Source organism: Episyrphus balteatus, chromosome 2 (assembly GCF_945859705.1).
Source record: "Episyrphus balteatus chromosome 2, idEpiBalt1.1, whole genome shotgun sequence".
Classification (NCBI taxonomy): Eukaryota; Metazoa; Arthropoda; class Insecta; order Diptera; family Syrphidae; genus Episyrphus; species Episyrphus balteatus.
In genome coordinates, this window is record NC_079135.1 from 89,445,253 (window position 1) to 89,469,270 (window position 24,018).

Sequence of the window (24,018 nt, forward strand, 5' to 3'; positions counted from 1 at the left end):
ACGAAATTTGTCAAACTATTTTGTTCAAATTGACAGAAATATTGAAGAAATTTTTTTTTTTTTTGCAAATTAAAAATAAACAAATGAGCTATTAAACAAAACACGGGCATCAAGAGTAAATAACTTAGTTTGCAGAAGAGTATTATTGTTGCTGAGTTATTATGGCTAAAAACAGTGATGCTGATTCAGAAAGCAAAAATATGAGATTTTTTTTTTTCATTATCTGATAAAAAAAATTTATTTAATTTAACCAGATGTGTGGTTTTTTTTCTCTTTTGTGTTGTATTCTTTTTTTATGAATCATATGGCCCGATTCAGGTGTAGGTTAAAAAACTTCTCTCACATTATGAGAACATAATTTGAAAATGTTAGATCAGAAAATAGAGCAACCACAAGATTGATTTGTTTTGAATAATTTGAAAAGTAATTGTACTTTAAGTATCGTAAAGAGGTTTTTATAGAAATAGAAAGGTATATTTAAGAATCGCGTGCTGTGAAAAGATCTTTTTTTTACTGAATCTTGCTGGTGGTTTATGTATGGAAAGCTATAAAACAAAATCATAAGAAATTTCCTACTCAATAATTTGTATTTCTTTATTTATTTCCTCAAAACAAACATCATTAACTCTTAATGAAGCAGTGATATATAAAACAATTTATTTATGACCTTCTACTAGATAATTAGTTGGTTAGTTCAGTTCACCTTTAAATAGATTTAGATATGTCTGAGGAATATTTTAAAAAGCCTTTTATAAATATTATGACTTATAATTTATTTTGAAGTTTTAAGATGGAAAAAAAGTTAGACCATTTGGAATTTTAATAACAAAAAAAAAAAAAATAGTAATAAATAAGTGTTTTTCATATTCTTTGAATTAAATACGACATAATGATGACTCAATACCTACCGTAACACTTAATGAACCATTTGTTTAAGGTTCCATCCCTGCTTTTCACATTTCTAAATTTTTTTTTTTTGTTGTCAGGATAGATATTTGGCGATTAAACAAAGAAATTCAGCATAAAAATGAGTGCTATAATTTTTTCAAGAAAAATATTAAGTTTTAAGGTATCAAACAAAGAAAAATGTTCAAATAAAATAATAATAAAGTAAAATTATTTTCTTAATTTTACTTTTTTTTACCCTAAAGTTCTAAAAAACTTAGATTTTTTCTTTAAAAAAAAATTAAGGTGGTAGTAAAAAAAATCGAACTCGGGATAACAATTTTACATGACATTACGATGATTTAGAATGAAAAAAAAGTGGGTTCGGCAATTCTGTCTGTCTGTCTGTCTGTATATACCTCGAGCTACAGCCTAAACGAGTGAAGTGATTTTCTTCAAACTTGGTAGTTAGCAGTTTTTGGTGATTCCCTAGAGGGGAAATTGAAATTTTTTTTTTTATGACCAAAACTAACGGTACCTGCAATATAACGGAAATAGAAAAGTTAATTTTTTTCAAAAACGGCTCTAACGATTTTGATTAAAATTTTTATGTGTAGTATTACACATAAGAGCCAACTTTTTAAATAAAAAAAATATTTTTTGTACCGTTATTAACGGTACCTGTCATAGAACGGTTTTTTTGGTTTCTGAATATCTCGTACAAAATTAACCTGATTTCAACGAAAATTTTTATACAAAAGTGTGTAAGTAAAGATAATATTAAAATTTTAGAAAATTTTCAAAAAACGCATTTTTGGTTTTTTAAAAAATATTTTAAAATTTTTTTTTGAAAAATCAATTTTTTGAAAACGGATCAATGAAAAATTTTGAAATTTAGTTTTTATGTGTAAATTAAATATTTCTTCAAAATGGCATACCAACTTTTTTTTTGAAAAATGTTAAAAAATTTTTATATATAAAAAATTATTTTTTTAAAAAACGGCTCCTACAATTTTCGAAAATTTTTTTCTAAAAATACTTTTTTATACAAGAAATAAAATGGCATATTTGTTTTTTTTTAAGATAATTTAAAACGGGGTTTAATTAATTATAAAAACAGATTTAATTTTTTTATACTACTTTTAATTTTAAATTTCTTGAATAAAAAGCTTTAACATTATAGTTACTTTAAGCATAAGAGCAAGTACGTGCGACCCCAGTCGTGCAATTTATTTTATATTAAAATGACCTTTATAAGAAAGGTTATTTGAGTGTTTATTCCAACCTATTGATGGTCACTGTGGTGTATGAGTAACATTTTTTCGTAGAAAACCAAGACGTTAATATAGCCCACCTAAATCTGAAATAATTAACCCTCTTACCAGTTTATAAGGTATGAAACTGATATTGTCTTAAGGAACCGAATCATAAATTAAGACCGAATGACTTTGAAATTTCTTCGAAGGCATTCGACAAAATTAAGGGAAAGTTGATTTTTGTTTGCTTTCATAACAGTTAGCTATTCCAAAGTATTCACCTTCATTTCCAAAAATTGTATTTAAATTCCTATTATGATTATCAATCCTTAAATTAAATGCACACAACATTCCAAAAATAATGTTGAATCAAAAATTGTTAAATATTCTTGAGTTAAATTTTTAACTTTCGATTTTTATGTTCTTTTGATTATTCTTTTCTCAGAACATAATCAATTGAAAACACCGTCGTAAATGTTTACTTTTCGGATTTTAATGAACTTTTACACGTGTTTAATGTTCATATTTAAACATCATTAAATTATTCAAGTACACACAATGTGTTTGGTATGAAAGAACATTTTGTGATGCTTTAGTCGCCAAAAATTATAATGTTTCTTATTTTTGTTTTTAATTAATTTATTGATGGGTAATTTTTGATTTGCTGATGCTTAGCCAATTTATTGAATTTAGAATTTGATAATTTATTGGATCAGATTCAACAAGTTATTTTAAAGAAAAAAAAATATATAGAAAAATTAAAACTTTAAGTAATTTTAAGAGCAAAAGCAAGAATTTTCTTATATCAAGTGGAAGTGATTGACTATTGTTATCTACAAACAACACACAAAAAAAAAACATAACAAGAATAAAATAACAAAACAAAACATCAGAAGGCTTCACCTTGAAAATATTTTCAAGATAAATTGCACATAGCAAAGAATGTTTTTATAGAAAATTTTTGTATGCCTTCTTTTGCTTATAAAGTGGCAATCATAAAATTTTGAACATGTACAAAATATTGAGAACATCGTTTCTCAGAAAAAAACTTCAAAAGAAATAAAAAAAAAACTGAAAACCTTATGAAATTAACCGCAGACAATTATTTGTAAATAAACTTTTTCTTAAAATGATCGTTTTTGAATTTTTATAACTGTAACACTTCATAAATACCATTCGTATTTGAAACAAAATTATTAGTTAATAAACTTCCATTTTTGGCGTGTAAGAATATTAAATTGAAGAGGGGAGAGAATTTGAGTTGATTTCATAAAACAAAAATGCACGACTCGGTTGCATGAAATTGCTTACTCAGTTAATTAAAATATTAAGGGTTTTTATTTAAAATTCTCTATAGAATATTTTTAAATTTAATTTACGAAGAAGGGTGCAATTCAACATGGAAAATAGGTTAATTTTTGATGGTTTCGTATCTTAAAGTCACGTAAATCGAAGTAGTTCAACTTTGAAACAACGACGTTTCAACTTCAATTTATTTTTTCCCTCAGTGTACCGTTAATAACAGTACAAAACAATTTTTTTTATTTCAGATGTAGGAACCTTAGACCAGTGCCAATCCGGTTTTCAGAGAGCAAAAGTTGAGAAAATTATTAGCAGCAAAAGAATTGTGGAAAAATTTAGAATAAATGATACCTATATGAAAAGAGAAAAATAAACTGCCCACAAACAAATTTGTGGGAAAGGCCAACCCCTTTCGGTGGTCGAAAAAGTGGGGTAGATGTCAAAAATTGTGTTTTTTTACGATTTCTGTCAAAAGTAGACCTCCTATCGAAAAAAATTAAATGCAAAAGTTGTAGATAGTAAAAGTGTCTACAACTTTTACTCAAATCATTTTTTTTATATAACCTCAAAAATATTGAGAAAAAATGCAAAAACACGATTTTTTGATTTTTATCTTTTATAAATATAGTTGGATTTTAACAAAACTTTGTTAAAAATTACTTTGTTATGTTTCTATCTATTTTAAATGTTTTTTGAACAAGAAGAAATTTGAAATTAAAAAAAATATTTATTGCAACTGAAGAAAATTTGCATTAAAAAAATGTATTCCAACTGAAAAATATTTGCATTAAAAAAATATTAACTCACTAAAAATTATTTTGCATTATGAAAATGTGAAATGAAATGTTATTGCTACTGAAAAATATTTTGCATTGAAATAAAATTTGTATTGCAAGTAAAAATATTTGCATTAAAAACAAAAAAATTATTGCAAATAAAAAATGTTCTGCATTGAAAAAAATAATCAATGCAAAATGTGTCCATTAAATATTTTTTTGTATAGAAATATTCAAAATTCAAAATTAGATGCAGTCGAGTTTTTTTTCAACTGAAAGCAAAGTTCTTGTGTCTGGACTAGTTTTGTTTTTTTTTCTGCGGGATTTGATTTTTCGAAACAAAGTACAAGTGTTATTTATGTGATACATTTGTTAGTTTTGTCATAGGTAGGTAGGTAGGTAGAGATGGCGGTCAAGGCAAACCATGTTTGATTGACCCAATTAGCGCAGGATGCGCCGTTTTGATACCAAAACTTATGAAACCTGTGAGTGATAATTGGATTTATTTGAAATACATTTTTTAATTGGTTTTTAAAAAAAGGGAAAAACAAGTGTTAGGCAGTCCTAAATCCACTTTGTTGCATTTAGGAACGAGATCAAGTCTTTGATCTTTGATTCTGAGATGTTATCTATGACATTAAAGAATTCGCTCCCCAGAGAGAGTGCTCTATTCCTAGCAAGGGCGGGACATTGACATAGGAAATGGTAGACCGTTTCTTTTTCTTGCTGGTCCAAGCAGCTGCGACAGTAGGTATTGTGCGGTATACCCAACTTTGCTGCATGTTCCCCTATCGGCCAATGTCCTGTACACACCGCAACGATTCTGCTAATATCTTTTCTGGGTCTAGAGATTAGGTCATATGTTTTGGATTTATTATAGGTGGGCCAGATTTTTCTGGATATGACGCAGCTAGTCAAGTTGTGCCACCTATTGTTAGCTTTTGTTAGGTATTTTAAGAAGATATCGCCCTTCATGACTCCTATGGGAATGTTGACTATTTCTGCTAGTGACTCATGAAGGGCTGATCCTTGCCTGGCCAGTTCATCCGCCTTTTCATTGCCTTCAAAACCACTGTGACCTGGGATCCAGATGAGAGTGATTGTGAGGCTTTCACTCAGCAATGAGAGTTCCTCTCTGCACTGCTGAACCAATTTGGAGGATGTCGTGACCGAAGCAATTGCTTTTATAGCTGCCTGACTATCTGTTAGTATAGCTATATTTTGGTTTTGATTTGGATATACTCTAAGTAATTTGCAAGCTTCTTTAATTGCCAGCAATTCCGCTTGGAATACACTTGCAAAGTTTGGTAGTCGAAAGGATTTTGAGATATTGAGGGATTCATAGTAGACACCCGAACCGACCCCACAGTCCATTTTTGAGCCATCAGTGAAAATGCAGGTGTCGAAGCCTCTCGTCACAATGCCCTCTTCCCAGTCTGATCTCGACGGGAAGCTGACCTTGCAATTCATTACAGTATTCAAAATAGGGGTGCAGTAGTCCGTGGGTGTCAGAAGCATATCCGATGGTATTAAATTTGTTGTGTCACTGTGACCAAAAGATTTTGCCTTCCAACTACCTGTTTCTTTTAGCCTTAAAACGCTACAAGAGACCTGGTATTTGATATGAAGGTCTATGGGTAAGAGGTGCAAGAGAACGTTTAGAGCCTCCGTGGGGCACGACCGGAGGGCTCCAGTCGTCCCTACGCTTGCTGTTCTCTGGATTTTCTTAAGTTTGTTGATGTTATAAGCTTTACTGAGTGCAGGCCACCAAACAATGGCGCCGTAGGTAAGAATGGGTCGTACAACCGCTGTGTAAGTCCATAGAATCATTTTTGATTTAAGACCCCATTTTTTCCCAAAGGTTTTACTGCAGGCATAGAAAGCAATGCTCGCTTTTCTAACCCGCTCTTCTATATTAAGCTTCCAGCTCAGTTTAGTGTCCAAAATTACACCTAAATATTTGGCGCTAGAAGAAAGTGAAAGTAGTTTTGTCATAACTAAATTATTTTATATTTTATTAAATTTTTTGTTCAGCTATTATGTTTTGGCTAATGTGTTATACTTGTCATGGGCTATTGTGGTATAGTATACCAAATTACCCTTTTAGCAATTTTGCTCCTATAATACTTTACAGAAGCAACACTAGCATCTCTAAAGCGATATGTAATCAAAATTGTTTGTCGGGTAGACATTAGCGGAATAGGGCTGAAAGAGTGCATTATTTGTTTTTTTCTTCATGCACATAATTTTTCCACAGATAAAAATTTTTATTTCATTACATAAGGCCAAGAACGTTCTTTTGTCCATTAATTATTACTTTTTTTTATTTTACTTTACTTATTTCAAATCAAAATTTATTTAAATATTTAATTTTTTCATTCAAAATAATGTAAAAAAAAACATTATATGGGTTAAGTGGTATAGTATACCACATTAGACGACAGGGTGTACCACATTACTTAGCCGAAAAGTGGGAATTGAAAAGCTTATTTCTTTATGTGGATATCAACAAAATTTGGGAGCAAACCGTTTACTAAATTTCTGGTGAGGTTAAAAAAACAAACATGTATACCATAATACCCCAATTTCCTCTATTATTCGAATTTCTTACACCTATAAATCTCTAAAAAATAAGTGTTTGCAAAAATTTCATATCCGTATTAGATGCCTATTACCTATTTTTTTGCACTATTTTGTAACCTATAATATTCTACAAAATACGATAACAGATGACGATTTCATTTCAAAATAACACAAAATAGCTAAAAGATAAAACAAAAATAAAATTTAACAATAGATTTTCGCCCACATTAAACATTGTTGTATTGTTTTATATCATTTTTTTTTTATTTAAAAATTTCGTCGTCCTTAAAACCAACTGTCAATTTGTAAAAATAAATTAATTAGTCATTGAACTTGGAACAATATAAAGTTTTTTTTTTAAACAAATAATCAAAATTTATTTTTAAATATCAATGTATCTCATAAATAGTTGAAAAATCTGCCAAAAATATAAAAGTGCTCCGTTATAAAAAAAATTACAAATTTTGGATGTGCCTTAAAAATGAAGTGCTTTACAGAAGACATCAAGAATATCAAAGCGTGATTAGTTCTATTTTCCTTTAATTGATTTCAATAAAATGCGAACGTTATTCGAAAATTTTACTTCGAATTCGATATTTACCTTTAGTCACTGGCCTGGACCACCACCGGACAGGAGACAGGATCTCAGAGGCCTTCAAAGACAAACTATGGAAACTCGACAACATCAAGTGGCAAGAAAAAGAAAATTCCAACAAAAACCGTGTAGTTGTTAGTAATATGAAAATTATAGTGTTTTTCGGATATTCCTAAAAATACATTACAACAAAAATCAAAAAACAAACAAACGTATATAACAGCAATATTTAAACTCAACACTACGGGTACAATATTGTTGGGGTTATAAATAAAACACCCTTTACGGTAGTATATAAAAAAAATGTTAGATATATTTCGTGGTTTAAAAAACCTTGTAAAGGTCAGCCACATTAAAACCGATTCACCAGTATTTCGCTTACATTATTCAATCACTGTGATGGTACTTATGGCATTTTCATTGATAATAACAACACGACAGTATGTTGGCAATCCAATTGATTGCGTTCATACAAAAGATATACCGGAAGATGTTTTAAATACATATTGTTGGATACATTCGACGTACACGCTAAAATCTCATTTTCACAAAAAGTTGGGTGTTGCTGTGCCTTATCCAGGTATTGGAAACTCTGAGGGCGAAGATCACGAGAAAAAACATTATAAATATTATCAATGGGTGTGTTTTTGCCTATTTTTTCAGGTTGGTAAATTTTATTATTATTATTTATTATTAGTTCTTTTAATTGATTTAACAAAAGTTAAAAAATAAGTTGTAACAAATAAAAAAATATTAAAAAACTATAACTTCCTTAAAAAATATTATTAAAAAAAAATATTTCTTAAACTTTTATAAAATTTTAAATTTTCTCTTCTGAATTCAATAATGGGTTGGAGTCAAAATTCTGCCAGTGTTAAAATTCCTTTTTCAAAATTATGCTTTGAAAATTATGCTTTATTTCAAAATTATGCTTTTCTAAATTCTGTTTTACAAAATTCTGCAAAAAATTAAAAAAGTATTTGCAAAATGTCAAAAAGCAGGGGCTTTTAAACATTTTTTTTATTCTTAATTACTTTACCTATATATTCCAAGCTAAAATTTTTAATTTACTAAATTATAAAATTGTGACGTCATAGATTTACTACAGGCACGAATTTGAATATCATCTTGAAAAGTTAAATTTGAGTAAAAACAAAAAAATAATATTCAATTTTGTTGAACATTGAAATTTATTATTATTTTTAATTATTTAATGTTTGTCTTAAAGCATATTTGACAGGTTAACCTTAACATGGTCAAAATTTTTATGAAAATTGATAGGAAAGTTATCGAAATTTTTGATACCAAAAAAAAAAAAAAAAATAATAGATAGAATAATAAAAGCATTTTTTACCAAATTGAATTTTATTTTCAAAATGTTTAATTTTTTCAATTCATAAATTGAAAAAGATTACCTTACGTACAAATATTGCTTCGAAAAAGGAAAAAAGCGGGTTTTTGTGGGTTTTGAACGGAAATATGTATATTAAAAACCTGACTTTCTTGAGCCATTCTGACTTAAGATTTTGAATCATCAAAACAAAATTCTATACAGAAATAATATAGTTTTATTAAAAGTAAGATTTCTTTGGAGACCAGTGTTAGTGTCTTGGGGAGTAATGCACGAATCGTGAAGTCTGGCAGCATTTTGGTGTGATCAACATGGGTTAAATTCGACCCAAAGGTGTGACAAAAATGAAAGATGTTAAGTCATCTAAAGAATGTTGTGAGGTATATCAAAAGAAAGCCCTTGAAGAGTTATAAAAGAATCCTTAAGTCTGGCAGCATTTCGGTGTGACCAACATGGGTTAAATTCGGCCATAGTGTTAAAAAATTCAAAAATTCAACCTGGTTGGGTAATTTTGTAAGTTTAATTAATAACCGAAAGTAATTTGCATAATATTTTTTTGGTGAATTTTGTCAATAAATTTCTTTGACAAAAACCTCGGTACACAACAAAAAAAAAAAGTCCTGTTTATCTGTATCTTGTTTAAGAAAACAGAATTTTCTCCCTAAAATTTCGACATTTAAAGTTGTCTACCGAGGTTTTTGTCAAAGAAATTTGGTCTTACTTTTTGCGCTGACACTCTTAGGAATATTATGTGTGACAAATTTCATAAAAAAAAAATAATATGCAAATTACTTTCGGTTAGGAATTAAACTTACAAAATTACCCAACCAGGTTGAATTTTTTTTCATTTTTTTACAATTTGGGTCGAATTTAACCCATGTTGGTCACACCAAAATGCTGCCAGACTTAATGATTCTTGTCCAACTCTTCAAGGGCTTTCTTTTGATATACCTCACAACATTCTTTAAATGACTTGATTCATTATGTCATTGGCTCTTAGACTATTACTGTATGCAATACTAACAATTTTGCTTTTATAATGCTTTACAGAAGCAACAATTGCAGCTGTAAAGCTTTATAGAACCAAAATTGTTTGTCGGGTGGTGCCTGTCAGAAGGGCAGTATTCTAAGTTAGACGGACAGAATCCAGAAATCGAAAATCCAGAAAGCCCAAAATCCAGAAAGCCCATTATCCAGATGCCCCAAAATCCCGAAAAACCAAATTTGCGTACATTTTTCATGTTATAGAATTTTTCGGGATTCCGATCTCGGGATTTTTACCCCAATCCGTATTCTAAGCAAAAGGGTGATGATAGTGTTTAAAAGTCTCATTTCGTTTTCAAGATACGTACAATCTCTTCATCTGTTATTTGAAAATGACAAAAAATACATATATTGACGGATTATGCTGGCAAAAATATCTATATTGCACACGTGTAGCCTTATTAAGGTCTCGGCCTATGGTGTTAAATAATGCATTTAATAAGAGCTTTTAAAGATAACTACCATCATCTACTATCTATACAAAAATCGAAAATTTTATGAGAAAACATCCTGATCGGGTAAAAATTTGTTTCGATGGTAGACATAAATTCTATAAAGCCCATGTAAAATATGAATCACTCAATAATTTTGTCATAAATATAAATATCAGTAAATGAAAACTTTATAAAAACCAATAAAGACACATCCGAATATATCAAAACTAGGCATCAAAACATTAAAGAGCTCTCTAGTTAAAAACTAATTGCTAGGAAGAATAAATTGAATATTACTTTGCAAAACTTGCAGATGGCCTTTATGTCGGAGATCAATACTCTTTTATATGTAGTTCAAAAAAACACGTTCGATCTCATATTGTATACTTTACTATACATATAATACCTATGCCACCAATGCGATTGTAGTTTCCCAAAATAGATCAAGATATATATCCAAATTGGAAAATGTTTCTCGTATAGCTCTGGAATCTTAAGTTTCCCCGATTTATGACTGTATCGTTCTCAACTGGTTCGGCACTAGTTGTTATTATGGTTTCGTTTTTCTGCCCCTTTCGAGAGTTAGTTGTTCAAAATGTTTCTATTTTTTTTTTCTTTATGAATTAATTACAAAACAAAGCTGAAATTTTGAAACTGTGCACTTAAACGAAATCCAATCGGTTGTATTGCCGCTCGACTTATTGTATAGAAGGATGAAAGTCAATAATAGCTTTTTGTAAATATAGACAACAAAGTGATTTCCGAGTCTTTGACTGTAAACACTAGTTCTCTGTCTGTCTGCAACTAATCCATTAGGCTGGAACAACCTGTGAGATGTGATGAATTACTGACATAAGCAATATCAGCAAATACAATGCCAAGTGAATACTTTTTTTTGTAAATGGGGAATAAGTTCGAATTTGAAGAATAAAACGATTTAATTGTTTTGCCTATCTTTCATTCAGTGATAACATCAAGTTATTTTAAATAGCTAGCATTCAAGCAAAATGTTCATGATAAAGTTCCTTTTGATAAATACAGTGGGAGAAGAACAAAATAAACGATGCTATAAGACAAAGGTTGTTTTTCTCAAAAAAACGGCGATTTTGATTTTTTTTTTAAATGCATGCAATGTGGTCGTACTTTTGAAATAAAAAAAAATTATTTTTTGGACCGTTAGTAACGGTATCAACTTTCCACAGAACTGTATTCTTGATATCTTAATATCGTGTCGTTTACGACGAATTGACCGATTGCAATAAAAATTTTTATACACACACTTTTTAGTAGCTCTTATGTTAAAATTACGAAAAATTTTCAACAAAAACCATTTTTTTTTTTTTTATTAAAACAATTTTTTAAATAAGCACCAATGAATTTTCTGACACTTTGTTAATTTGTGTCAGTTAATAAATCTTTATAATGGCATACCTATTATTTTTAATGTTTAACCAAGGGACAACATTTTATTTAAAAAAAAGCGCCTTTAACGATTTTACATATTTTTTTTTTAATTCTTTGTTAACGTACAAGAAATTAAATGACATATACTTCGTTTGGAGTTCAAAACCATTAATTTTTTTTTTGTAAACTTGAAACAAGTTTTACATTATTTTTCAATTTTTTTTTTTTTAATTTCTTAAAAATATTCTTTTAGGTATGAATTTTTAACAGTTTTAATATTCCCAACAACTTTTGACATAAAAGCAAGTTCTTGTGACCTGGTCGTGCATTTATTTTATAAGCAAACCAAAGTGAACTTCTACCGTCTTTATGCCGCTCTTTTCCTTGTGCAGCTTCCATCCTAAGCCTTTATTTCTTTTCTTTTGTGAATCCGCACCTTAGTTTCGTTAGAAACCAAGGCATTTGATCCAGCTACCTAAGCGCTTGCAAGAGTGTCTTTCCAGAGATAGTTATAATTGCTCGATTCCAACGATCATACTTTACTAAGCCCTAATATATTCTTCTTTTTTTGAGACATCCGGTGCGGTGTGACGTCCTTGTTTTCTAACGTCTATAAACAAATTTTTGCCCCGGTAGAATAGCTAAATGTCTTCAAAACGTGTTCATTCTTTATCCGAAGCGTATTTTCTGTTTGCTTGAAGAACCTTGTTAGTTACTGTGGTTACTGTTTATGCATGTTTATAGCGATGCACGAATTACTCTGCCCGGGTACCATCACTAAGGGTTAAAACAAGCACTTTGCCTTTGCGAATAAAAGTCCCAATTCATTTTTAAACTTGGTTTAAAACAATCAACAACTACGCTTTCAGACACTAGGCCCCACTTCGCAAACAAATCTTTATCAAAATTCTATTTGCCTTTCTTTATTTCTCCAATGTTTAAAAAATTAAAAGAGTTTAACAAGTCGGGCCATTTTCATCATAATCATGACGAAAAAAAAATCTAAATAATTCAATGCAAGAAGAAGAATTCAAACAGCTGACGACCGCCTATGAAATCGAATTCTAAAGATTTTTAAATATCATCTCTATCAGCAAACAGGTTGAATATTTTTGTATAACTACTTTTCGGTGAATTTTTCAAATACTTCAATTCTTCATATTTACTTGCAACACATTTTTTTTTAGACCACCCTAATGTAGTTATAGGAACTTAAAATCTCTAAATCACAATTACTTTTCACTTAAAATTCTTAACATTTTCCAAATTCAAACTAATGATATTTTTTAAGTTTCCTAATGGATCTTCTGACGGCTAGCCACCTATAAGTCTAATTACATTTTCCTATTTATTCAATTATCTTATTTTTTGGCAAAGCGAAACATATCAGTTCATGAACACAATTCATTGAATAAATTACATATAATATAAATTTTGCATTGAAACGGAAAGTCAAACGAGGTGAACTTTGTAACATGTGTTTAATTTTTTTTTTTTTTTCCAAAACATTAGTTTCAGTTTTCGACGTCGACATTATTCTATTGTCACTCTATTCTCTTTTGGTTTAGCTGTTCGTATATACATTAACTTTAAACATATCCTGTCGACCAGTAAAAAGGAAATCAATTCAATAGACAGTATAACAAAACGACGAGCGTGTTTGAGAAAATCAAACTGCGTTCACAATAGAATTTTGACATTGTTTTACTCTCAGAGGCTGTTGCTGATTCGATAATGTAATTCACTGACGACGGCGGACGTATTTCTGCATGTGAGCAGCATTAAAAAATATGGTTTTTAATTTTAGCTTTCTGCAAAAAGTCAAGGCGGTAATGTTGCCTTTTTTTTTAAATAAGATGTTGATGGCAAAATGTACTCAAAATGTAAAACTCAAATAAATGGAAAGAAAAAGCTAACTGAAATCGGATTTTAGATTTGCAGTGTTAAAAAACTCTAAAGCTAATTTATTTTTAAGTTATAGCCTTTGCAACTTTATATCTCGGGCTATTGGGAGAGTATTTTATATTCTATCCCATTGCCTTTGTATATTATGATATGCGAATGTGGTTTCGTGGCGAAAGTGATGTCGTGCTCAATAGTTTTTGGGGGAGGTTGATGCATGTTATATTTAATTTTTTGGAAGCGAGTCAAATGCTTTATGCATTAAAATTCTGCTCTATTTCATTGTTTTTTTTCTTTATGTTGTTTTTTTTTTTTTTCTTAACGCTTCGCATGGGCCCAATTAACTGACTGCAACTTGTTTAGATATACAAAATGCGCCAGAGAACGAACTGTTTTGTTATTAAATGCAGTGCTTCATTTATATCCAAACTTTTTGGACAGCATGATGGGTTTTCAAATGATGATGTTGATGAATTCCTCAATTTTGTTTAATCATTTTAAAATTCCTGACGATTGTGCCCTGTACTGAAAAACACTTTGCAATCATTTTTCTAGAAATTAAAATCTGTTAATTGTTAACTTAATTCTTCCATCTAATTTATTTTTCATTTTGATAGGAGGAAGTCCAGAAGATTGAAAGTATATGGAGGTTGACCGTTGACGTTGGCGTTGTTTAATTTTATAGAATTTAAATTCGATTGAAAATTGCTGCTCTATGGAAATTGTATATAGGTTACTTTAAATTTATTTCATTAAAAAATTTTTTAAGCAAGGGTTTTGTTAAAACTATAACAAAAGACACAAAATTTGTATTGTATTAAGAAAAAAAAAGATCATGTGTGCAATTCAAACGTGGTAGAAGTGAAACCTCAAAAAATAATGTTTCTTGAAAAAAAAAGTGTCGGTAATCATCGACCAAAATTTTGCGCCTTAGAAAGGGTACAATAGCATCCAACTGATGAGCCCAACTGTTGTAACTGAACGAAACGTATTTATGACTACAGGTCATAAAAACTTTATTAAATTGAATATTATTCATCAAGTCCACAAAACATAAAAATTATGAATTTTTCATTTTCATTTTTTAGTTTTCTTTCTTATTGAAAAAAAATCACACCATTGAAAGCTTACAAATTTTCCTATAAATTAAGCCATACTTAAATTTTTACAATGCGCCAAAAGTATAAAAATAATAGCAAAAAAAAAAAATATTTTAAAGTGAAAACTTCTTTAGTATCGTAGTGATTTGCAACAAGATGAAACGAAAAAGCGACACGAAAAATCAATTGGTTATAACTTTTTTGTTTTAATAGGTAAATGAATGAAATTTATATTGTAGATAGGTAATTAAATAAACTATAATTGTGCAAAATTTTAATTAATTTAATTTCCAAAATTCTGAGATAACGGTAAAAAGATGTTTTTTTTTCTAAACACCTTATATCTTTTCATCTAGAGCACGTACAAATTTTATTTAACTTTAATACGCATGCTGTTAATAATACTTTTCATTTGATATGTCACACACAATGGTACGTGCCTACAAATATCTGTGGAGATGTGTTGCCGATGAGCAGCCACCAGTGTATGAAGTACCGTAATCTCAGTTTGAAATTTCGACATGGTTGTCTTAAAAAATTCTTATTTTTTTTTGTAGCCATGGTAGAAATATGATTGAAGCGTTACATAATAGGTAAAATAATAAGCTTTCAGATGATTTAAAATTAATTATAGGTTGTCGTTTAAAAAATATGGATTGATTTAATAAAAAGAGGTAGATTTTATAAATTTTTTTTTGCAAGAAATATTATTTTTTTAAGGTTTCACTTGTGAACTGCACAATTTTTTTTTCTTCTAACACCATTAAATCCATTTCTTATAATAAATTTTATATTATCTGAAAGCTTATTGTTTCAGTTCAAAATATTTATATCGACCATCCCTAATCAGTTTTTATAAACAAATTTTTTTGAAGTTATACTTCTTATGGGAGGGTGGATATGAAAATTTACTTTTTGACAAGAATGTCAAAGGGATTATGACGCGATCACCCTGGGTAGCAGGGCTGTCGTTTCACCTTTGGAGTAGGCAGTACTTTAGTATTTTGAAAATGCAGTACGCCGTAGTACGGCAACATAACACACACAACACGTTGCAAGTTACATGTTTCATGTGGCAAGTTGCATGTGGCATGTGGCAAGTACCATGTGGCAAGTTGTATGTGGCAAGTTGCATGTGGCAAGTTGTATGTGCCAAGCTGCATGTGGCAAGTTGCGTGTGGCAAGTTGCATGTGGCAAGTTGTATGTGGCAAGTTGCATGTGGCAAGTTGTATGTGCCAAGCTGCATGTGGCAAGTTGCGTGTGGCAAGTTGCATGTGGCAAGTTGCATGTGGCAAGTTGCATGTGGCAAGTTGCAAGTGGCAAGTTACATGTGGCAAGTTGCATGTGGCAAGTTGCGTGTGGTAATTTGAATGTGGCAAGTTACATGTGGCAAGTTGCATGTGGAAAGTTGCATATGGCATGTTGCATGTGGTAATTTCCATGTGGAAAGTTGCCAGGGTTGCACACATTTCAGCTCAGCTCACAGTTCAGCTCAAATTTGAGCTAGGTCAAATTTTGAGCTAGCTCTCGGAATTTTGAAGAAAATGAAAAAAAATTGTTTGATGCCAAAAGATAGCGGAGACTCTAACCTACATTTGGGTACAAATCTCATCCCTGTAGGTATACGGATTCTCAAACCGAGAGCACTTAAAGGTAAAAAAAAAAGTTAAGCCCGATTCTGAAAAAATAGGCATGATGTGGCAGTTTAACATGGAAGATGATTTTTTAAAAATCTGACAATGTGCAAAGCGTAGGCCCATGACACAAGCTATCGTTTGGCATCACTCCCAAAAATTGCTCTCAAGCGGTTTAGCTTCCAGGAGCGTTCAAAGATTCGGGGATTTTTGGAAAAAACATTTTACCCCAACTTTCAAACGCGATTTTCTCGGAATTTTGAAAAAAGTCGAAAAACCGGATTATACCACCATCGGTTAGCTGAGAATATAAGCTTTCATATGGCACTACTCCCCTGTCTCTAGATCAAAGCGTTCAGCTCCCAGAAGTTTTTTCGCGCCCCCAACTTCCAACGCCTATATCTCGGAATTTTGAAGAAAATGAAAATAAAATTGTTGATGCCAAAAGGTAGCGGGGACTCTAACCTACACTTGGGTATAACTAACATCCCTGTAGGTCCAGGCGTTCTCAAACCGGAAGAACCTAAAAGTAAAAAAAAAATAGGCACGATTCTGAAAAAATAGGCATGATGTGGCGGTTTAACATGGAAGACGATTTTTTTAAAAATCTGACAATGTGCAAAGCGTAGGCCCATGACACAAGCTATCGTTTGGCATCACTCCCAAAAATTGCTCCCAAGCGGTTTAGCTTCCAGGATCGTTCAAAGATTCGGGGATTTTTCGAAAAAAAAATTTACCCCAACTTTCAAACGCGATTTTCTCGGAATTTTGAAAAAAGTCGAAAAACCGGATTGTACCGGAATTTTTTTTATGATAAAAAAAGAAATATTTTACTAAAAAAATAGAAATATATTTACTATTAAAAAAAACCAAGAGGCATCACCCTGCAAGTTGCATATTGCTACTACTAGTCCTCAAGCACACACAATTCCCATAAAATTACCATATCGCATATTTTATACGCAATTCGTTTACTTTCGTTAAGCATATACCGTACGTTCTGAACCGCACAACATGAGTAAATTTCACAAAATAAATTGAAAACTACATGGACGCAAGGAGGATGAAAGAATTAATTTATTGTTCACTTGATCAAAATATAAAAAACGAAGTGTGGATTAATTAATTTAATAATAGAAATTAAAAATATCAAATGAAATTCATTTACATAATACTGAATGAGAAGTATAACTTCAGTCGCGTGTACATGTGTACACACACTCTTTTTTTGGAAATTCAGGTATTACAAAAATTCTATCTTCATTAATGTTTGACCAATATTTACTTATTTGTTAATCTGTTTAAGAAAGAAAAAAATCAGAAGTTTTGGTAAAAACTCAGTCATTAACTCGCGAATTTCAAAAATTAAATTTTCCTCCATCTTTTCTCCACTTCATTCAATAGACTATTGTCGATCCGGTTTTCAGATCGAAAAAGTCGAAAAAGTTATTAGCATCATAAAAAGGTTTAAAAATTTGGTTTCTATAGTAAAATCTGTCTGTCTACTGTAATTTACTGAAAAATCGATCTTACAAAAATCTTTTTTTTTTAATTTCCCTAATATTTTCTATCTTGTTTCCTATATAGCTAGTCTTAAATAAAAGGTTTTAATCTAAAACACGGCATAACAAAATTTAAAAAAAATCTAAAATTTTGTTGGTATGTATTTTTTTTAATTGAAAAATTTATTTTTTTCGAGAAAAAAAAATTGAAAATAGATAAAAAAAAATAAAAGTAAGTTTTAACTAAGTTTTGTTAAAATCCAACTATATTTGTAAAAGATAAAAATAAAAAGCAAAGAATGGTAATTTTGTATTTTTCTCACTATATAGAAGCTAAAATACGTTGAGTAAAAGTTTTAGATCTTTTTTACTATAAACAATTTTTATATTTCTTCGATAGGAGGTCTACGTTTGACAGAATTGTTAAAAAGACGAGATTTTTGACACCCACCCCACGTATTACTTTGTACAGATTTGGCGGTACCTTAAAATATAATTTTAATTGTGTCTACAAGGAAAACCGCTGAAACTGCAGTATAATGTTTTTAGTGTTTGCAACCGAACCTCAACATTGTAAACATTAATATATCATCAAAAATATCAAATTTATAGTATTAAAAAAAAAAATGTAACAAATCTATCTTCTCATAAATAAAAATATCTAAAATGTTACATATTGATCAATGCGATTTTGGTGACAAAAATCTAATTTTATATTAAATTTTTTTTTTCACGTGAATTAAAATTATACTCAGTGAATGATTGAAAAATTATGAACTATACTAAAATAATATTCCCACGAAACCACAATGAAATCACCATCAACAACAAACTCTGATGTTGAAAAAAAAAAAAATATATATTACGAACATTAAAAAATATTTTAAGAAATTCCCGTTTTTCTTTTGACGAATTGGACACTTGCCAAAATAAATATGTCAAATTCAAGTTATGATCAATATAATTCACCACATGATATTTAAGCTTTGAAAATATAATATTCTCACTAATTTGTTATTTTGCAAAAATTCACTCACTCAAAGGTGATTTAGCCGGTTAATGAATGCATTGTGACGCGTGTTTGGACTTTTTTTTTTTTTTCCTTTGCTTTCTGGGTGCTTTTCATTAACGATAAACGACACAATTTGAAAGACAAGAACATGACGTTTTTACAGCAATTGACGTGCTAAAATAAATACATTCTTTGCTTCTGACACCTTTATGTTAAATGCTTTTTGTGCCAGTTAGTAAAGCCTCTAATATTTGGGATGACAATAAAAACTGTCAACAATTTAAATGTTCTTGTGATACACTCAGTTTCTCTAGATTATGCTCCTTTTTTATTTCTTTTGAATTTCGTTCTATATCATTTCAACGAATATTACTTTTTCGTATGAAAATGTTAACTCAATAGTATTTTGTTTTTAAAAAAATAAGCTGACACCTGAGTGTGTATAAAATGAAAATGCAGTTTTTTTTAAACTCCAGGTGACACTTAAATTAATTCGAGTGTAACATTTTTTAAGTGTATTCAAATTTTTTGACAAATGCACTAAAATACAAAACATATTCAGCCTTGTTACACATTTTAAAATATTGTCAAGTGTCAACCGTGAAAATAAAAGATTTTTTTTTTTCTTATTTTTTTTTTATCTTGTTCTTTAAAATAAAATGTCTCCTCTCTAACCACTCGTATGGGAAATGGAGACACCAATTATAAACTAACGATAATGTGTCAGCACCCACTCATTGAATGATTTAGTGCTCTATTGATAGCTTCCTTCTAAAAAGTGGACACATGTTTAGTTGCGCATTGTCAATTTTTAAACACAAATACTTTGAAATAAAAAACTGGTGCTGTATAACTAATGATTATTTATGTATGTCTTATTATGATAAATTGCCTTCATGTTTTTTTAGTCCTTTAGTATAAATAAAAAAAAAAAATAGTGATCAGTGGCGGGTAGAATTAGGCAACCTGTTGATAGTTCAGTTGATAAAGGTGAGTGTGAACTTTTGAACTATGGTGACTTTTATTATCATTTTTTTTTTAAATTTTCAAAAGTGATGGTTCCATGGAAAGTTATAGCTAATAGCATTGAGAACATGATAGCATGTGAAAATTCGAATCTTTGGCACAGTGAGCCTGAACAAGTTTAAGGTTGATCTAAAATGACGACAAAAACTAAAGATGAGGCTTTGTTCCTGAAGGCCTCAGCATTAATAATCCGTTTTTACCAAAATCGGATTAGCTTCCTTTTTCGAGATACCCCTCGTAAACGTGTTTTTTCGAGAAAAATTCAAAATAAAAATAATAAAAAAGAAAATAAATTCCTTATCAAATACTGAAAACCATATGTTTCTATGCCTTCTAGTTTTTGAGAAAATTGAAAAATAGTAAAACTGCTTTCTTTATCAGGCTCACTAATGAGCGTTCTGGTACCACACTGGTACTAAGAAATTTTATTTTTAAGATCCAATTTTAAATGGAAATAAAACAAATTCATGGAATCGAAGTAGATTAAGCACAGTACTTTTTAATTTTTAATTTTTGATAATGGCAAAGCAAAATAGCCAAGAAAATAAAAATAAGATAAAGAAAGTAGTTTTCCTATTTTTCAATTTTCTCAAAAACTAGAAGGCATAGAAACATATGGTTTTCAGTGTTTGATAAGGAATTTATTGAGGTAGTTTACTTTATCAATTTATCCCGTAATGAAACCCAAAGTCTTGACAAAAATAGTATATTCAATGTATTTTTTTAAACTTCTTTTTCACAATTGTTGACTTTGGAATCGATTATTTCGAAAATAACTGTTTAAAATAACTTGGTTTAAAAACTATAATTAAGTGTACAATTCTAGCTTTTGAAAAAGGTATCATTCATAACTGTAAGTGTTGCCATTGTTTTTTAATAATTTTTTGTTTGATTTTTTAGAAAACTGCCCCTCCCGCCTAAAGGGGGGGACATAGACCCTCCCTCCCAAAACCAAAAATGATTGTATTGAATACCTCTACTAAAAACCGGTTTTAAGTCTCGGCGCCTAAGTTATCGTACTGGAGCCTTGCGATGATATGAATTTTTCTCGAAAAAACATGTTTACGGGGGGTATCTCGAAAAAGGAAGCTAATCCGATTTTGGTAAAAACGGATTATTAATGCTGAGGCCTTCAGGAACAAAGCCTCATCTTTAGTTTTTGTCGTCATTTTAGGTCAACCTTAAACTTGTTCAGGCTCACTGTGTTGGGTATTGTGTAGACTAACGCCCTGAAAACAATGGTGTAGCTGTAGCTTGTAGTGTAAGTTGAAGAAATTTCAATTAACATGATTATTTTATCGGTTTGTGGTATGGTGAAATATGTAGAATGCAGTTAAATATTAAAGTGAGCTTTAAATTTGATTATTGGTAGGGCCCAACTACAAAAAACTTTGAAAAGTCATATCTCGAAAACCTATCCATTAACATTTTTTTACTTGCGACATAGGTATACTATAGGGTAAGTTTAGGATTCGTAAAAAAATCGAACTCGAGATAACAATTTTATATGCCATTACGATGACGGAGAATGCCAAAAAAGTGGGTCCGGCAAATCTGTCTGTCTGTAGGAACTTCGAGCTACAGCCTGGCAAAACTACTGGAGTTATTTTCTTCAAACTTGGTAGTTAACAGTTTTGGGTGATTCTATAGAGGACAAATTGAAATTTTTTTTAGGACCAAAACTAACGGTACCTGTCATATAACGGAAATAGAAAAAATATTTTTTTTTAAAAATGGCTCTAGGGATTTTGATTAAAATTTTTGTGTGTAGTTTAACGTATAAAAGCTTTCTTCGTAATTAAAAAAAATATTTTTTTTTTTTCGTTATTAACGATACCTGCCATAGAACGTTTTTTTTTATTCATGAACTTCTCGTAAACGACATAACATATTTCGACCAAATTTTTAAAAAATATTTCAATTTTTTTTTTTTTAAATCAATTTTTTGGAAACGGGTTAGTGAAAAATTTTGATAATCCGTTTTTATGTGTAAATTAATTATTTGTTCAAAATGGCATAATAACTTTTTTTTTTGAAAAATGTTAGAAAGTTTTTATATAGGTATAAAAAAACGGCTCTAACGATTTTCGAATTTTTTTTTCTAAAAATTCTTTTTTATACAATAAATAAAATGGAATGGTTAGTTTTTTGGAAAAGATCATTTTCAACGGTAAAATAAATTAATTTTTTTCCCACCACTTATGAAATTCCGTGCAAATATCAAATTTTAAATTTTCCCTTATATTATTTTGATCAATGAAAAGCTTTACCCCAGTACGTGCGACCCCAGTCGTGCAATTTATTAGATAAAATTTTTGAGTTTTCTGGGCTCAAATCTATACGAAAAGTATAACGGCACTTAAACTAGTAATCAAAGTTGTGAGAAATTCTATTTTGGAAACCTCGACCGAAAAAACGCACCTATTGTTTGTTTAAATATTTTTGATGATTTCCTAGAGGAGAAGTTGAAAAACAAATATTTGGACTTAAGTTTACGGTACTAGCCTTACGACCAAAATGGAAAATGTTGTTGGTTTTCAAAAATGACTCTAAATATTTTGATTAAAAATATTACTTTTCCTACTTTTTTATTGAAAAAATTGGACTAAATTAACGGTACATGCCATAGAACCTTTTTTCTTGTTGACTTTTTGTCTCGTAGACGACAAAACTGATTTAATCGAAAAGGAGAGTGCCCTAAAATATATGGAGAGAAAAAAAAACAAACCAAAAAATAACATGCATGTCCTGACTAAACCCCTGTTCGAGAAAAATGGTTTGTACCTTTTTGAAAACGTTGTTTAATTTAGACAAGAACTTAATCAAAAAATTTTGATTGAAGTCTATATCTAAAAAAATGGCCCCATAAGTCAAGAACATCATCAAAAATTTACAAAAATGGCCTAAGAAGTCAACATATACCTATTTCAAATGAGAAAAAACTTTAACCCTCTTGGGGCGCCATCTAGCGTTAAAATAAAAATCTCAAAAAATTAGGGGATTTTTTTATTATTTAGAAACAGTTTTTCCACTTAGGGACTTGATTCCCGAAAAATACCTAAATAACGAACGACCTAGTATAAGTACATTAATATAATTCAGAATCAAAATTTTACAAAAACTTTTTTTTTTTTTTTTTATTTAAAAAAATGTAAATTAGATTGGTTAATAAGCTAAAATTAAGAAAATAAGTAAGATTTTTGAAGCATATTTTTGTTTTAATTGGTTGAAAGATGTGTAAAATGTTTTTTACTTCCCAATGTGTAAAAACTTTATAGTTAAAAAACAAATAAAATTACTATCCCGACAGTAATAATTTATATAAAACACACCCAAACTTTTTTTCCCTACACCACTTTCAACATAATATTAAACAAAAAAAAAAAAAATAGTCAAAGAATTCAAACAAACGGTTATATTGACTTAAATATATACCTTGTATTCCAGCATCCATAACTTAAATCCACAACAATTCAATTTTAATTAAATAAAATAATATTTTGAAAAATCATAAGAATAAGTCGTTTTCATAAAGTAAATTTCCGTGTCAAACAGATCTTACTTTCAACTTCGCGGTGTTTGGGTCTAGGTAATTTTTAAAAGCAGTTTATGATAGCTTAAATATTCAGGTGAAATAAACAAATAATAAGGTGTATTTTATACAAAATTTTTTAACAGGACTTTTGACCGTTTTTTGAGGGAAAATGCTCCTTAAAGCGGCTGGTAGAGGCCCAAAAGTACCTTTGAATATTTTTTTTAGTATTTTTCCCGCAATAAGCTATTGAATACGAAACTTTTGAGGGGTTTTACGTCATCATAAGCTGACACTGACGGAACACTGTAATATGTAACTTCACAAGACAAAACTCTATATTCATACTGTACGATAGAAAATACCTCAATATTTTGTTTATTGATATACTTCCTTAATAGAAAATAAGTCTACACATAAAATGTGTACCGCTAGAAACATTTATCTTTTAAGGAATAGAATTCCCAATAAAAGGTGAAGGGCTATATTTTCTTCTGTGGGAAAGATTGAGGTGTATATGATGAAAACCTCCTTATGACTCACTAAAAAAAGGGTTACTGCCAGTGGCGTAACTAGCCCTTTGGGGGCCCTGTATCCACATTTTCTTGGAGGCCCCCTTCATCTCCTAGACTTGGATACAGCCTTAAGCCTTAACAACATTGCATTGGTTCCGACTGTT

The 24,018-nt window shown here is 29.9% G+C and overlaps 1 protein-coding gene across 5 annotated transcripts in view; it reads left to right on the forward strand.

Moving 5' to 3' along the window:
• LOC129912156 (innexin shaking-B) overlaps window positions 1–24,018 on the forward strand; it is a 321,007-nt gene that overhangs the window by 274,432 nt on the left and 22,557 nt on the right. Inside the window, exon 1 of one of the 5 annotated variants that reach the window (XM_055990289.1) lies at window positions 7,201–8,060. The exons of the other annotated variants lie outside the window; for them this stretch is intronic. Within the exon in view, the coding sequence (XP_055846264.1) occupies window positions 7,701–8,060 (360 nt within the window). The 5' untranslated portion in view covers window positions 7,201–7,700. Of the gene's footprint in view, window positions 1–7,200; window positions 8,061–24,018 lie in introns of those variants that run through there. 5 annotated transcript variants of the gene reach the window in all.